We start from the raw sequence: 18,485 nt of genomic DNA on the forward strand, positions 1-18,485 counted from the left end.
ACATTTTCTTCTATTATAGTATCTACACTGTTTATATGTGAATAAGTGAGGTTTAATGTTTTTTTAAGTATCTTTCAAGGCTCATTAAGCTTAAACGATAAATATTTGTGACCAGCTGGGAGTTTTCGGCAGGAAACCAGCAAAAGGACAAAGGACAGAGGAAGAAAAAACCATGAGATTACGGAACTCTGAACACAATGATATCCATATGTGCATTACCGATGATTTCATACACCAAGAGAAAGAATCTTAGGTATCACAATTTAACCTTTTATTGTTGAAAGTTTTTGTTCTTGAATAACTTTTTTAATCTACTCTCTACTTCATCTAATTTTCATAATAGATAAATAAAATAAAAAAGAATAAAAAAAATGTATTGTTTATGATTGTGGGACACAAGAAAAAACTGCAAAGCGTTTGGTGCATGACCTGCAATAGCGAAGGAGAGTGGAAGATAAAAACTAGAGAGATGTGGAAGATCAATAAATCACATGGGGTTGAGTTAGTGCAGTGGGCCGATTAATGCACAGATTGCAGTCTACAGTCAGCAGTCTAATTACGTTTTAAGGGCTTTAAGCAGTGTTAGTTTAGCTATTTTTGGTTCTGCATATCCTATGAAAAGCAATGTTGGCCCTCTAGTCTTACTGTATATTAATAGATATCTATAGATAATGATAGATAGATAGATAGATAGATAGATAGATAGATAGATAGATAGATAGATAGATAGATAGATAGATAGATAGATAGATAGATATGAGAGCGATAGATAGATAGATAGATAGATAGATAGATAGATAGATAGATAGATAGATAGATAGATAGATATGAGAGCGATAGATAGATAGATAGATAGATAGATAGATAGATAGATAGATAGATAGATAGATAGATAGATAGATGATAGATAGATAGATAGATAGATAGATAGATAGATGATAGATAGATAGATAGATAGATAGATAGATAGATAGATAGATAGATAGATAGATAGATAGATAGATAGATAGATAGATTCCCACTACACCTCACAATCCAGAAGAGGGCGCTATCATTCTGGGCCCATCTACACAGCAGCAGGCAAAGTTCCTATCACCATAAAGCCCTGCTACACCAAGGGGTCCCAGGTAAACCAGGCCCCGCAGAACATCTCACCCTGACCCGGCCTGAAGAAAATGTCACTCAGCGCGGCCTCACAAAAGCCGAAATCAAGAAGACAATAAACGAGAACCAAGAGGAATATATCAGTGACTGGAGGAACGACATAAAGACATCCCAGAAACTGACAATATACCGGAGTCTACAGCGGGAATATAAACTGGCGCCATATCTGGAGAAACTGCCAAACCCCAGAGACAGACAGATCCTGAGCCGCTACAGACTGAGCGCCCACAACCTGCTCATCCAATCCGGGCGCCACAGACAAACCTACAAGCCCAGGGAGAGCCGACTGTGCCAACAGTGCCACCAGGAGGCCGTGGAGGATGAGACCCACTTCCTGCTACACTGCTCCAAATACTCAGCAGTGAGGGACACTCACTTCAGGAAACTCTCTGATCTCTTACCGGACTTCAGCTCCATGGAAGAGGAAGAGAAACTCTACATCCTGCTGGGTGAAGAGGAAACCACAGTGGGCACAGCGGCACAATATGTCACTGCATGCCATAAACTGAGAGAGACATGATATGCCATGGACTCGTATAACCCCGACCCTAGATGTGTCCCTATCCCCAAGCCCTCAGTCCCTATCCCTCATTCCCTTACTTCTTACTTGCTTTGGCAATGCTAATATGTATTTGGTCCTGCCAATAAAGCTTCTTTGAATTGAATTGAATTGATATGAGAGCGATAGATGATGATAGATAGATAGATAGATAGATAGATAGATAGATAGATAGATAGATAGATAGATAGATAGATAGATAGATAGATAGATAGATAGATAGATATGAGATAGATAGATAGATAGATAGATAGATAGATAGATAGATAGATAGATAGCTGATAGATATGAGATAGATAGATAGATAGATAGATAGATAGATAGATAGATAGATAGATAGATAGATAGATAGATAGATAGATAGATGATAGATATGAGATAGATAGATAGATAGATAGATAGATAGATAGATAGATAGATAGATAGATAGATAGATAGATAGATAGATAGATATGAGATAGATAGATAGATAGATATGAGAGCGATAGATAGATAGATAGATGATAGATAGATAGATAGATAGATAGATAGATAGATAGATAGATAGATGAGCGATAGATAGATAGATGATAGATAGATAGATAGATAGATAGATAGATAGATAGATGAGCGATAGATAGATGATAGATAGATAGATAGATAGATAGATAGATAGATAGATAGATAGATAGATAGATAGATAGATAGAGACAAGGACGGAAGGAGATAAAGGGGAAGACCGAAAGAGATGGAAGGAGTGAGACAGAGATAAGAGGAGAACGATGCAGATGGAGAGAGAGAGAGACAGGGACAGGGAGAGAGTGAAAGAGATGGAGATGGGGAGGCTTTGATATTTTGTTGCTTTCACCAGACAGAAATAAAATCCCATATAAACCAGGCAACGCAAATGATGTTAAAATTGTTGCACAGCAGGGAAACCTCTTACTTCTAATCTTAGATGAAGACATCAAATACATAACATTAAAAAACAGAGGCACAGTCACCATTACCTAAAGTGACGTTAAAGGTAAAACTTCAGAGCAGCGCAGTTTATACATTTCATAGATCATCAGTAAGTAAAGTTTGGGGTATAATATCTATAAAATAGAATAAATACTGGATTCTATAATCCATGATAATCCGGTCACTACTTATCTTGTATGGATTTTAGAGCTGATCTATGGCGCTGTACAAAGTTTAGCGCTCCCTTCAGCTTAACTCATACTTTTCTATTGTAGGATCCCACTGAAATCAATGGGATGTTAGGAGACAGGGTCGCTGCAGGGAAACATGTACATGCGGCCATTACAATGAATGAGGGACCATGAAATACATGGATGGCCGGGTCACCCACAGTTACTGACTCAGTTCTTTGCTCTTGCTCATAGAGGGACCCTGAGAGCAGGACACCCCTCTATAATGTCCATACGTCCTAATAGGATATATAGAATGGGATTGTCTTAGTGAGATAACCCCTTTAACACTTATATCGCTGTTTCTAGCAACCCTAGACCTATTAAATATTGCCATTTTCCAATTAAGACTATCCTGTTATGATCCGGTTGGTTCACCATAGAATCTGGGTATGCTGCCAACATCCCGGGAAACACTAGTCATGGCTGTTTTGCCACTGATCTATTGTATTACTATCTAAGGCCCCATTCCCATCGCGTTTGTGCTATCCGCCGAGCGCATACGTTTTTAAACACTAAAAAAGTATTGAAATATATAGCTCGGCGTATACGTAGACTATAATGGGTCAAACGTAGACCAAAATTGCATCCGTTTGGTCTATGTTTGTCATGGTTTACGTTGGGATACTGTTTTTTGAAAGAACTGAAAAGCGCTGTCTGCTACGGTATTCTGTACTTCAAAAAATGGTATACGCGACATAACGTTTCTTTTTTTCTTAGCATTGATCATAATAGACGATGTATTAAACTTAATGCTATACGTTTGTATCCGTTTACATACAGTAAAACTAACCGTTTTTGTTTTTTTCTATCAGTGTTCACTTTAAAAAAAAAAAAAAACGGATACTTTTTTTTAGGTAAAAAGGGGTCAGAAACGTATACCGGCGTATGAGTATGCGCTAAACGTACACGCTATAAAAAACACAGACGTAAACAGAAAATGTTACACGTTTGTATACGTTTCCAATGGTCCACGTTTGTATTAAAAAACATATCCTCGGCGGATAGCACAAACGCGATGTGAATGGGGCCTTAGCTTATTTTTTTATATACTGTATGAAGTCACTGCTGGGTGGCCGTATTTTACCCATACCATGGCTACATGACCTCAACGTAGACAGTATATGGTTAGATAGATAGATAGATAGATAGATAGATAGATAGATAGATAGATAGATAGATAGATAGATAGATAGATAGATAGATAGATAGATAGATAGATAGATAGATAGATATGAGATAGATAGATAGATAGATAGATAGATAGATAGATAGATAGATAGATAGATAGATAGATAGATAGATAGATAGATAGATATGGGATAGATAGATAGATAGATAGATAGATAGATAGATAGATAGATAGATAGATAGATAGATAGATAGATAGATAGATAGATAGATATGGGATAGATAGATAGATAGATAGATAGATAGATAGATAGATAGATAGATAGATAGATAGATAGATAGATAGATAGATAGATAGATAGATAGATAGATAGATAGATAGATATGAGATAGATAGATAGATAGATAGATAGAGAGATAGATAGGTAGATAGATAGATAGATAGATAGATAGATAGATAGATAGATAGATAGATAGATAGATAGATAGATAGATAGATAGATAGATAGATAGATAGATATGAGATAGATAGATAGATAGATAGATATGAGATAAATAGATAGATAGATAGATAGATAGATAGATAGATAGATATGAGATAAAGGGGTGATTTTTATTAGGAGTAGGAATGGTTTGCCCTTTGCAGGAGATATAGTGCTGTGTTAGTGTCCAGGGTCGGACTGGCCCAACCGAATACAAGAGCCTCCTCTGGTGGACCCAGGATCTGACACAAGAATGGACAACCCTATTTGGAACTGCTACCAGGGTCTATTTCTTATGGGATGATCACAAATAACCTATTAGACCTTATTGATGATCTGTCCTGTGTGTACAGTGATAGCAGGTGGACCTGCACATGGTCTATAGATATAGTGGGCCCATCTAGTGGGCCAAGCAAACCCAAGTCTGAAACTATTGGTGTCTAAGAGTATTGAGGGTCTCTGTGCAGAATAACTTATGTCCAGCTCTGCTAAACATGTGGTATCGGGGGCATATAGAAGCCTTCTTCAGAAATATATGCCCTTTGAATAGCCGTATCATAAATTAGATTTTCCCTTATATTCTAGGCAATTTCTTTGGTTAAACACCGTACACTTTGCTCTGCCGCATATCTACACGTTAAGCAGATTTTATTCCCCTGTAATCTTTATCTACGGCAAATATTACCACCCTGTAGTGCTCAGCAAGCCCGAATTGTCCCATTATAAACTGTTTGCAGTGCGTGACATTCTCTTTCTTTACACTGGAGGGAATCCCATTAGGTGACGCCGGGCAAAGGACCGATCTTATCTAACCAGTTCTCCCCTAGCTATGGATTCTTCCATGGTAAGAAATATCTAGAGTCATAATAGGAAGGACTCTTATACCGTGTAATACAGAGGATGAAAAAAAGGCTACTACATGCCATCTTCTTACGTAAACCTTTGAAGTCCATTTTTTTTTTAATTAAATTTTTTTAATTTAAATTTTTTGAATTTACAATGTGTTATGTGATTTTATGCAACTTTTAAATAGTTTTCTTAATAATAATAAAAAAACTTTTTGAGATACAGCTTATATATATATCCTGTAGATATACATAGAAGCTGTATCTTGACGTCAAAGTCGAATCCGTCATGTCAGCAGGACTGACGGCACAGCAGAGAAGGGGTCCACACAGAATCCAGCTGTTATCTATCACATCTAAGTTCAGTACATGAACTAAGATGTGATTGATTAGAGCTGTAAACTGCTCTCTACCGAGCCGTCAGTCCTGCTGACCTGACAGATTCGGTTTGATGGAGGATATATAGAAGCTGTATCTCAAAAATATATATTTTTTAATAAACACCTATTTAAAAGTTGCATAAAATCACATAATACATTGTTTCATTAAATCAAAAATATTGACTTCAAAGGTTTATATATCCTTTAAAGGTCCGCGCTTCAGGGTACGTAGAATACAGACAGATCTAACTAGCCCGGCCCATTTATCAATCAGTCAGTGTTAGCTCAGCTTTCGGAATACTAATATTTAGCAAACCGAGTGTAATTGTTATAGCCAGTAGCATCTCCTTGGGTGAGGAATAGAGAATCTGCATTGATCTTTGATCGTCCGGAGATTTACATGTCTAAGACTTTGTTCACTGGAGCTGTACACACTGAGGCTGGATTCACACGAACGTAGCGTTTTTGCGGACGCAAAAACGCGGCGTTTTGCGCGCGCAAAAATCACTTGCCAGCTCCGTGTGTCATCCGTGTATGATGCGCGGCTGCGTGATTTTCGCGCAGCCGCCATCATAGAGATGATTCTAGCCGACGTCAGTCACTGTCGAGGGTGCTGAAAGAGTTAACTGATCGGTAGTAACTCTTTCAGCACCCTCGACAGTGAATTCCGATCACCATATCTAGCAACCTGTTAAAAAAAAAAAGAGGTTCGTACTTACCGAGAACTTCCCGGCCGTTGCCTTGGTGACGCGTCCTTGGCGACGCGCCCTTGGTGACGCGCCTCTCTTGACATCTGGCCCCACCTCCCTGGATGACGCGGCAGTCCATGTGACCGCTGCAGCCTGTGCTTGGCCTGTGATTGGCTGGAGCTGTCACTTGGACTGAATTGTCATCCCGGGAGGTCAGACTGGAGGAAGAAGCCGGGAGTTATCGGTAAGTTAGAACTTTTTTTTTAACAAGTTCATGTATATTGCGATCGGAAGTCACTGTCCAGGGTGCTGAAACAGTTTAACTCTTTCAGCACCCTGGACAGTGACTATCTTCTGACGTCGCGTCCCGGATATTTTTTTGCCGGGTTCGGCCAAAACGAGTTCGGCCGAACCCGGTGAAGTTCGGTTCGGTTGTCCGGGTTCGCTCTTCTCAAAGACACTCCGTTTGGATGTTTGTAAACAGAAAAGCACGTGGTGCTTTTCTGTTTACATTCATCCTTTTGACAGCTCTTGCGCGAATCACGCAGTTCGCACGGAAGTGCTTCCGTGCGGCATGCATGGTTTTCACGCACCCATTGACTTCAATGGGTGCGTGATGCGTGCAAAACGCCCAAAGAACGGACATGTCGCGCCTTTTTTTCAGCGGACTCACGCTGAGCAAAAATCACGGACATGTCTGCACGGCCCTATAGACACATATAGGTCCGTGCAACGCGCGTGCAAATCACGCGCGTTGCACGGACCTTTTTCACGTTCGTCTGAATAAAGCCTAATACACACTAATACACATTAGTGGAGATTTGGGGTCTTTTTGGGTAAATTTTTTTTTAATTCCTTTACGGATAAAAAGCGTCTGTCTCTATTCCCTGTGTGCCCCGGCTGTGCTCGTTGGTTCTTTCATTGTGTTCCCCCATTGAACAACAAGACAAGATAAATGACATCCCATAACAGTTCAATGACAGGAAACTTTCTTCACTCCATTCAGATTCTCCTACTTACCAACCAGGCAAAATTAGCACAAAAAAAAGTCAATAGTGACTGTGTTTTGCCTTATCGAGTTCAACTCATCTCTGTATACAATATACAGGATGTCTTTAAGGGGGGATTCACACGAGCGTGATTTTCGTGCGTGCAGGCCGCGTTTTTTTCGCGCGACACACACAGCCCTATAGAAGTCAATGGGGCAGTTCAAACAGTGTGTGATATTTGCGCAGCGTTTGTTCACTGCGTACAAAATGTGACAGGTTCAATATCTCCGCGCATTTCGCACATCACGCACCCATTGAAGTCAATGGGTGCGTGAAAACCACGCAGGTCGCACGGAAGCACTTCCGTGCGAACCGACTGAAACAGCGCACCAGCTGTCAAAAGGATGAATGTAAACAGAAAAGCACCACGTGCTTTTCTGTTTCCAAACATCCAAACGGAGTGTCTTTGAGATGAGCGAACCCAGACAACCGAACCGAACTTCACCGGGTTCGGCCGAACTAGTTTTGGCCGAACCCGGCAAAAAAAATTCCGGTACGCGACGTCAGGAGATAGTCACTGTCCAGGGTGCTGAAAGAGTTAAACTGTTTCAGCACCATGGACAGTGACTTCTGATCGCAATATACATGAACGTGTAAAAAAAAAAAGAAGTTCTGACTTACCGATAACTCCCGGCTTCTTCCTCCAGTCTGACCTCCCGGGATGACAATTCAGTCCAAGTGACAGCTCCAGCCAATCACAGGCCAAGCACAGGCTGCAGCGGTCACATGGACTGCCGCGTCATCCAGGGATGTGGGGCCCGATGTCAAGAGAGGCGCGTCACCAAGGACGCGTCACCAAGGCAACGGCCGGGAGGGAAGTTCTCTGTAAGTACGAACTTTTTCAGGCTTCTCGATATTGTGTTCGGCATTCACTGTCGAGTGTGCTGAAAGAGTTACTGCCGATCAGTTAGCTCTTTCAGCACCTTGGACAGTGACGGGCGTCGACTAGCCTCATCTCTATGATGGCGGCTGCGCGAAAATCACGCAGCCGCGCATCATACACGGATGACACACGCAGCTGTCAAGTGGTTTTTGCGCGCGCAAAACGCTGCGTTGTTTGCGCGCGCAAAAATGCAACGTTCGTATGAATCTGCCCTAAGTCTGAAGAAGGCTCCTGAGGTGCTTCAAAATGCTTTAGTATAATCAAGACGATAAAATATATTGATGGAATTTACCTTTTCTGGCATAGAAAAGTCGCAAAAGGCCATAAAGTCACAATTCGCAGAGAAAATTGAGACTTTTGGGCAAATTACCCCACTTACGCCACTTTTGTAAAAGTTGATGGAGCTTAATGGAAAGAGGTAAGCTACCCGCGGCCCAACTAATTTACTTTAATTAACGCCAGAAAGTGGCGTAAATTATATCTGAATACTACGCCAGCTCCAAGCTAGCATAGATTTAATTCTGTGGGGCGTAACAACAAAGAGGCCCGTGTCGGGCCCGGTGCCTCCCCCCCGATCAGACAGCCCGCTACCCGTCCAGTCTGCTGTGAGAACCTGAGGGGATCCGGGAGGAAGAAGTGAATCGGTGAGGTGAGTAATAATTTTTATGTCTAATTGGGGGTAAGGGCAAAGAGGGATGGGTCTCCCTCGCACTGCCTGCGACTGCGATTGTTACGCCACAATTGTTGCACATGGTCAGCCGAAAGATGCAACACATTTATTGACAGGCATTAGCTTCTAAATAAATGTGTCACATTTTACTCCAGCAACTAGAGGACCAGTCACTAGATCATATAAGTTGAACGGGTTCTGTGACCTGAATAGCGCTGTCTCCCTGATTCCAGCGCCGTTTTTTTTCTTTTTTTCCTGGACCCCCGTGTTCCAGAGATATGGCCCACTGTTGCTTTGGCTTCCTATATGCTAATTTACTGTAGTTAGCCAATGGGGTGGAGCTAGCTTCCCTGCTGACCAATCAATGCAAGGCAGCTTGGAGGTAGTTCACACCCTGTTGGCATAGAGGGAGCCAACATGGCCCACTGTTGTGTTGGATCCCTCTACGCCAACAGGGCGAATAGTTTCCAACAAGTGGTGGTTTGGGTGTTGGCTGATGGTTTGGGTGTTGGGGCACTGTGTTCTTTTTTTTTTTGTATTATACAGTGTATTTGCAATACCATTTATGCCTATGACTATGGTGGTGTGTTGTTAGTCTGATACAGTAGGTGACATAAGTTCAGTTCAATAGTCCATTAAAGTGTTTGTATCCAGAATGTATAGTATTAAATGCAATTAGATGCCACCTATCCACCGGATAGGTCATCAGTACATGATCTGTGGGGCAGCTCCGGCTGCCTCCGAGCACAGGACGTACATGCCGCAAGCAGTTGGCTCCGCACGGCCGCAATGCTATGTACAGAGCCAACTGCTTCCGGCTCCATATATAGCATAATGGGCCATAACATCCGATGCCCGGAGATAGCTGGAGCGGCTTAACAGTGCGGGGTCCGGGTGTCGTACACGCACCGATGATATACTGATGACCTATCTGGCAGATAGGTCATCAGTTTTTCAGTAGTGGACAACCCCTTTAAGGGCATACCAGGAATTGTAGTTTTGCGACACATGTTGGGGTACACTGGTGTAAATCATAGACCGCTTCATAATGTTTTTTGTGTTGTTTTTTTTATACTGGGGTTAAATACATTTTCCTTCATATATTAGTGATAAAATAAAATCTGGGATCTGCACATGCTCATATTGTTCAGCACAGTTATGGGTGGTTGGGTTTTCTATTCATGATAATTATATATATATATAATTTATTGAACGACCCATCACAACCCATCACAACCATTAACATCAATACCTCTCACCTGTACACTAAAGAATCATCTAAAGAGCTGTTATACTGAATCTGATACATGCGGATGCCGGGGATATGACGTTCTGATGGCCATTGGATGACTACTGAGGTTGACTTCAACTTGTCCACCACAATTCTTCTATCTTGTAAATTCTTGGTATCATTAAATCCAGACTTCGTTACAGTTGTGATATCAGAGGATCCGGGATCAGGTTCTTTAATATGAGCCGTGTTGTTAACCAGCAATGGAAGGGGTACTATTGCCAACTCTACTGGGGCAGTGGTCTCGCCTGCGGCATTAGATGCTATACAAGTGAAAGCACCATTGTCTTTTAGTGTGGTAATGGTAATATCTAGGGTTCCATTATCATGAGCAAAAATCCTTGTTGTATTATGAATAAGTTTTCCATCTGGACCAATCCAGTGTACAGATGGTTCAGGATCTCCTACTGCTTTGCACTTAAGGCTGACGCTTTGTCCTTCCATGACAATAGTTTTGCTGGCATAGTGTTTAGTAATGAGTGGAGGCTCACAGATAAATTCCTCCTCTTGGATTGACCAGAAATATTTGTCTGTTAGCTGTTCTGGGGATGCACAGGTCTCAAGGTCATCCTCCCTTGTCAGTCGTCGGAGCCATAAAAGTTCACAATTACAATGTAGGGGATTCCCACCAAAGCTTATGGCTAGAGATTGAAAACTAGAACCTCTTGAACTAGCCAAAACTTGAGACTTGAGAAAAAGGTTGTCTGGAGGCAGTTTGTGCAAGCGATTAGAGGTCATGTCAAGCCTCACCAGCTTTTGCAACATAGTGAATGTTCCTTCGGCAATGTGGTCAATCAAGTTATGGTCTAGAGTTAATGTGTTCAGATTCACCATTTGGCCAACATCATCCCAGGGAAGTTCTTCAAGGTTGTTGTAAGACAAGTCAAGGTCCTCCACAGTGGAGAGAAACTCGTTGAATGCTCCAGCCTGGATAGTATTGATCTGGTTGTTGCCTAAAATTAGATGGCGCAAATTGCCCAATCCACGAAAGTGCTCATTCCGTAGGGCAGAAAGTCTGTTGTTGTTCATATGCAAAGCTCTTAGAGAACGTAGGTCGGAGAATGCCAATGGTACAATTTGGCTAATAGTGTTCCTTGACAGTGTCAGGTGCACCAAATTGGTCATGTTGCTGAAGTCCTTGCGTCGAATGATGGTGATAAAATTATCTGTCAGTCGTAACTCTACTGTCCTGCGGTCAATAGCTGGTGGAACGAAGAGAAGTCCTGTCTTGGCACACAGCATAGTGAGGGTTGGAGAGTTGCTCTGACAGATGCAGCGACCGGGGCAATGCTGTGCTCTCCCAAAGTACCCCAGAGCTCCCATCAGCAGCAGGCATAGCAACTTCTCCATGGCCCCTTGGCCAAAAGAGTCTTCAGGGAAAAGAAAGAGAGAGAAAAGAACATTGAGTACATTTTCATAATTACAAATATTCACCATTAACAGATTTGCATAAACAATTAATTTTGACTTTACCAATTAGGACCCTGGGGCTGTCATGTTCAACTTTTTAATACCTTCGGTAAAAATTTCCAAGGAATATGTTACAGAATTTTCATGTCTATCTAGAATTACAGGAAATTTCTTACGATCAGGTGGGGGGTTATTTATACATTCCCGGGAAAAACGTTGATGTTCCTTAAAGCAAATAATTCGATTCTGTCATTTCTATATTGCTGCCTAGGGTAATATCCGACTGCTTGCTGTGGATGGTATAATATCTTCTACTGCTTTTCATAAATGTCCCTGAATATTACAGACAATTGTGGTGCACATGAGATCCCTTTCTGTATTGTTTAGTGATGAAACCTCCACAAATGTCAAATTAAATTCATATATTATAATGAAATTAGCCAGAATTATTTGGTAATTAGGCAGTGTGTAGATTTTGTAAACATATTGGAGTAACTATATGAAAATAGAATTGTCAAGAATTGTTGGTATTGTGCCCGCCAAGTTTATGAATATTTGTGTTCCATTTGTTTTGTTGCAACGTGTAATTTTCGTCCTGTGAACAAGAGTAATAGGCAACCATTTCCTCAGTTTTAGAAAACATGAAAGCAAAGTGTGACTAGTTGCACCAATTTTTTTTATGCTGCCTGCAGAATTGAATACATTTATGCCATTTTCAGAATTGATTTGCATATCACGTATACATAAATCAATGCATGCTCCCCACTGTACCCTCTACATATACAGATGCCTATGGTCAGCCTTATGCTGAAAGGTGCAATAATAATATAATCATACAGTGCCCAAATAACGCCACCCAACAGAGGTGTAACTGTGCCCCAATGCAAAGTCTGGAATACTGCCCCCACCTACCATATGCCATTTACAATACTGGTGTGGCAGAAGGGTCTTTTGGCCCCCTCAGGCATTAGAACCCAGTTATGACTGCTACCTCTACCCCCCATATAGTCATGTCCCTGCCACCCAATCAACGTAGCTGCCTTTTCATAGGTTCGGACACCAATTGTGGGTTTGTGGGTGCCCTGACCATCAGGGCAAGTAGTGCCCTCTTCAGACCACATATCTCACGGACTCCTAAGATTGGCTCTGAATCCCCTCTACTCAAACTTTGTCTATTATTTTTGAGCATATTGGATGGATAGAAAGGTCAATTATCCACACGAAGATGAAAAATTAAAACTGTAAGAATAGATGTAGCAGAGCTAAACTAATCATTCAACATCATTCGTGCATATTGATAATTCTCTGAGTTAGGATAATGCAGTAGGTTAACCTGCAGATCTATGCTAAATCACAGATAAGGCTGCTTTCATACCTGCGTCTGTGTTTCCGTTGTTCTGCACCGTCAGAGGAGCAGAACAACGGAAATATCGGAAGCGCTAGTCCTGGCTACCGATGGAACCTTTGCATTTTAATAGGTTCCGTCAGGTTTTGTTGGGTTGTCTGTGGTTTTACAGCACTGCGCTAACGGAGCCTCCAACGCAGATGTGAATGAGGCCTATCCGATTGTGATATCATCCTGAGTTGAGCCAGTAATTAAAATCTTTGTATATATTCAAATTGAAGCAATATAATAAAAAATGCTTTGCCCTTTAAGAAAACATTTTCAGATTTAATAATAAAGCTTTTCTTGGTTGCTCTCATATTTCAAGTGTAAGTAAAAATATCAAAAACTTGAGCTGAACCTCTCCGCCTCAGGTTCAAGCTCTCTGGCAGCAGATATTGATCAGCGAGGTTGATTGAAAGTATTAGCTACACATGTAGCCAAGTTTATCTTGACTCTGATAACTTGATGCAGCCTGATATTACACAACAAAAGCCTTTGAAAATCCATTGAAAAAGTCAATTTAACCCCTTAAGGACGCAGCTTAGTTTGGGCCTTAAGGCTCAGAGCCCATTTTTCAAATCGGACATATTTCACTTTATGTGGTAATAACGTCGGAATGCTTAAACCTATCCAAGCGATTCTGAGATTGTTTTCTCGTGACACTTTGGGCTTCATGTTCGTGGTAAAATTTGGTCGATATATTCAGTCTTTATTTGTGAAAAATTGCAAAATTTAGAGAAAATTTACAAAAAATAGCATTTTTCAGAATTTAAATGCATCTGCTTGTAAACCAGACGGTTATACCACCCAAAATAGTTACTAGTTCACATTTCCCATATGTCTACTTTAGATTGGCATCGGTTTTTGAACATTATTTTATTTTTCTTGGACGTTACAAGACTTAGAACATAAACAGCAATTTCTCATATTCTTAAGAAAATTTCAAAAGCCTTTTTTTGAAGGTACCAGTTCAGTTCTGAAGTGGATTTGAGGGGCCTATGTATTAGAAACCCCCATAAAACACCCCATTTTAAAAACTAGACACCTCAAAGTATTCAAAACAGCATATAGAAAGTTTTTTAACCCTTCAGGCATTTCACAGGAATTAAAGCAACGTGGAAATGAAATTTGCAAATTTCATTTTTTCTGCTGAATTTCAATTTTATTAAATTTTTTTCTGTAACACAGAAGGTTTTACCAGAGAAATACTACTAAATATGTATTGTCCAGATTCTGCAGTTTTTAGAAATGTCCCACATGTGGCTCTAGTGCGCTCATGGAATAAAACACAAGCCCTAGAAGCAAAGAAGCACCTAGAGGATTTTGAGGCCTCTTTTTTATTAGAATATATTTTAGGCAGCATGCCAGGTTTGAAGAGGTGCTGAGGTATCAAAACAATGGAAACCCACCAGAAGTGACCCCATTTTGGAAATTACACCCCTCAAGGAATTCATTTATGGTTTTTGTTATCATTTTGACCGCACAGTTTTTTCACAGCACCTATTTGAATTGGGCTGTGAAATGAAAAAAATGATATTTTTTACAATAAGATGTCATTTTTATCAAAATTTCTTATTTTCACAGGGAACAACATACCCCATTTTGTTGCCCAATTTGTCCTTAGTGCGGCAATACCCCATTTCTGGTGATAAACTGCCGTTTGGGCCCATTGGAGGGCTCAGAAGGAAAGGAGCGCTATGTGTTTGTTGAAGTCCAGATTTTGCTGGATTGGTTTTCGGGTGCCATGTCGCATTTGCAGAGCCCCAGAGGTATCAAAGCAATGGAAACCCACCAGAAGTGACCCAATTTTGGAAACTACACCCCTCAAGGAATCCATTTATGGTTTTTGTTATCATTTTGACCGCACAGTTTTTTCACAGCACCTATTTGAATTGGGCTGTGAAATGAAAAAAATGATATTTTTTACAATAAGATGTCATTTTTTATCAAAATTTCTTATTTTCACAAGGAACAACATACCCCATTTTGTTGCCCAATTTGTCCTTAGTGCGGCAATATCCCATTTGTGGTGATAAACTGCCGTTTGGGCCCATGGGAGGGCTCAGAAGGAAAGGAGCGCTATGTGTTTGTTGGAGTCCAGATTTTGCTGGATTGGTTTTCGGGTGCCATGTCGCATTTGCAGAGCCCCAGAGGTATCAAAGCAATGGAAACCCACCAGAAGTGACCCAATTTTGGAAACTACACCCCTCAAGGAATTCATTTATGGTTTTTGTTATCATTTTGACCGCACAGTTTTTTCACAGCACCTATTTGAATTGGGCTGTGAAATGAAAAAAATGATATTTTTTCCAATAAGATGTAATTTTTGATCAAAATTTCTTATTTTCACAGGGAACAACATACCCCATTTTGTTGCCCAATTTGTCCTTAGTGCGGCAATATCCCATTTGTGGTGATAAACTGCCGTTTGGGCCCATGGGAGGGCTCAGAAGCAAAGGAGCGCTATGTGTTTGTTGGAGTCCAGATTTTGCTGGATTGGTTTTCGGGTGCCATGTCGCATTTGCAGAGCCCCAGAGGTATCAAAGCAATGGAAACCCACCAGAAGTGACCCAATTTTGGAAACTACACCCCTCAAGGAATTCATTTATGGTTTTTGTTATCATTTAGACCCCACAGTTTTTTCACAGAATTTATTTGAATTGGGCTGTGAAATGAAAAAAATGATATTTTTTCCAATAAGATGTAATTTTTGATCAAAATTTCTTATTTTCACAGGGAACAACATACCCCATTTTGTTGCCCAATTTGTCCTTAGTGCGGCAATACCCCATTTGTGGTGATAAACGGCCGTTTGGGCCCATGGGAGGGCTCAGAAGGAAAGGACCACCATTTGGCCTACTGGAGCTTTTCTGGTGCTAAGTCATGTATGCAGAAGCCCCTGAGGTACCAGTACAGTTGAAACCCCCGAGAAGTGACCCCATTTTAAAAACTACACCCCTTAAGACATTCATCTAGAGGTGTAGTGAGCATTTTGACCCCACAGGTACTGTGTAAAAGATAATGCGCAGCAGATGGTGCAGTGTGAGATTTGCAATTTTATATATATATATATATGGCATGTCAGTGTCCGATATATTGTGCCCAGCATGCGCCACCGGAGATATACACCCCTTAAATTGTAATCTGGGTTCTCCTGGGTACGGCAATACCCTACATGTGGCTGTTATCAGCTGCCTGGGCACACAGCAGGGCTCAGAAGGGAAAGATGAGGGGGGTAAGCTGTGCGGAGTGCATCAGGGTAAATTAAAAATCAAGGGATGTATGATACATTTTAAAACAATCTTTTATACAGAGCCCTGGTTTTTCGGGACACGTGTCACATTGGTATATTGTGTTCTTCCTTATCCCCCTCTTATAGCAGACTCTGCACCTCTTTTGACTCTTTCCCTTTCCACCGGTTTGGGGAACTTCTCCTGGAAAGTGTTGCCCTGGTACGATGCGTGTGGCCTCGCTTCCAGAAGTACTGGGTGCCCCCCCTTCCTGGTCCCTAAAGATTAGATCTTGAAATTCCAGGAAAGTTCCCCTCTGGCCTGCACATCGACGTAGCACGTACGCATTGTACAAAGCCATCTGTATGAGGTGCCCGGCCAGCTTCTTATACCACACCGCATGGCGCTGTAGGGCTTCAGGACTTGATTTGACAAGTCCACACCTCCCATGTACCTATTGTAGTCCAGGATGCAGTCTGGTTTGGGGGTGGCCTTTCCTTCATATAGCCTAAACCTGTAGGTATACCCTGATGCACTCTCACAGCTTATACATCTTCACGCCATACCTTGCCCTCTTACCCGGCAGGTACTGGCGGAATTGAACCCTCCCTTTAAAATGTACCAGGGACTCATCAATAGAAATACACTTCTCGGGGGTGTATGCTTGGGCAAACCGGGCACTGAAACGGTCTAATAGGGGTCTCCATTTATACAAACGGTCAAAACTGGGGCCATCTCGGGGTGGGCATGGCTCATTATCAGTATAATTTGAGAAGCGAAGTATTGCCTCATTTATTTATTTTTTTAGGTTCCAGTTCAGTTCTGAAGTTGCTTTGAGGGGCCCATATATTAGAAACCCCTATCAAACACCCCATTTTAGAAACTAGAAACCTCAAAGTATTCACAACAGCATTTAGAAAGTTTATGAACCCTTTAGGTGTTTCACAGAAATTTAGAGCAAAGTAGAGGTGAAATTTACTTTTTATTTTTTGTCAGAAAATCCTCTTTATTCCATTTTTTTTATAACACAAAAGGATTTATCAGAGAAACGCAACTTAATACTTATTGCCCAGATTCTGCAGTTTTGAGAAATATCCCACATGTGGCCCTAGTGTGATAATGGAGTGAAACACCGGCCTCCGAAGCAAAGGAGCACCTAGTGGATTATGAGGCCTCCTTATTATTAGGCACCATGTCCGGTTTGAAGAGGTCTTGTGGTGCCAAAACATTGGAAACCCCCCAAAAGTGACCCCAATTTGGAAACTAGACCCCTTGAGGAATCCATTGTAGTTTTCTTGGGGTGAATGCGGCTTTTTGATCAGTTTTTATTCTATTTTTAGGTGGCGTGGTGACTAAAAAACAGCAATTCTACTATGTTTTTTTATTCTATTTTTTTTACAGCGTTCACCGTGCGCTATAAATGACATATTCACTTTATTCTGCGTGGCGATACGATTACGGCGATACCAGATGTTTATAGTTTTTTTTGTCTTATGGCGTTTGCACAATAAAATAAGTTTTGTAAACAATCATTCACTTTTGGTGTTACCTTATTCTAAGAGCCAGAACTTTTTTATTTTTCAATCAATAAAGCCGTGCGAGGACTTATTTTTTGCGTAACGAACTGTAGTTTCGATCAGGACCATTTTTAGGTACATGCGACTTTTTGATCTCTTTTTATTCCATTTTTTGGGAGGTGAAGTGACCAAACAATTGTGATTGTGGTACGGTTTATTATTATTTTTTTTACGGCGTTCACCGTGCGGGATAAATAACAAAATAAATTTGTAGTTCAGGCCGTTACGGACGCGGCGATACCAATTATGTATAGTTTATTTGTTTGTTTATATATTTTTATTAATAATAAAGGACTGATCAGGGAAAAAGGGGTATTTTTATTTTTAATACTTTTAAAACTTTTATTTTCTTATTTTTACACAACTTTTTTTAACTTTTTTTTTACTTTATTACTTTGTCCCACTAGGGGACTTGAGGGCAGGAGGCCCTGATCGCTATTCTAATACACTGCACTACATGCGTAGTGCAGTGTATTAGAACTGTCAGCTACTCACTGACAGCAAGCATAGTGGGTCCTGACGTTGTCAGGACCCACTAGGCTTCCGTCTATGGCATAGCCGGACGC

The 18,485-nt window shown here is 41.0% G+C and overlaps 1 protein-coding gene across 3 annotated transcripts in view; it reads right to left on the reverse strand.

Moving 5' to 3' along the window:
• The window catches only part of LRFN1 (leucine rich repeat and fibronectin type III domain containing 1), a 107,488-nt gene that overhangs the window by 2,550 nt on the left and 86,453 nt on the right, over positions 1 to 18,485 (reverse strand). For all 3 annotated transcript variants that reach the window (XM_075836295.1, XM_075836293.1, XM_075836294.1), the window contains one exon: positions 10,284 to 11,685. In XM_075836295.1, the coding sequence (XP_075692410.1) occupies positions 10,284 to 11,665 (1,382 nt within the window). In that variant the 5' untranslated portion in view covers positions 11,666 to 11,685. The remainder of the gene's footprint in view (positions 1 to 10,283; positions 11,686 to 18,485) is intronic.

The sequence above is a fragment of the Rhinoderma darwinii genome, chromosome 8, assembly GCF_050947455.1.
Source record: "Rhinoderma darwinii isolate aRhiDar2 chromosome 8, aRhiDar2.hap1, whole genome shotgun sequence".
NCBI classification, from domain to species: Eukaryota; Metazoa; Chordata; class Amphibia; order Anura; family Rhinodermatidae; genus Rhinoderma; species Rhinoderma darwinii.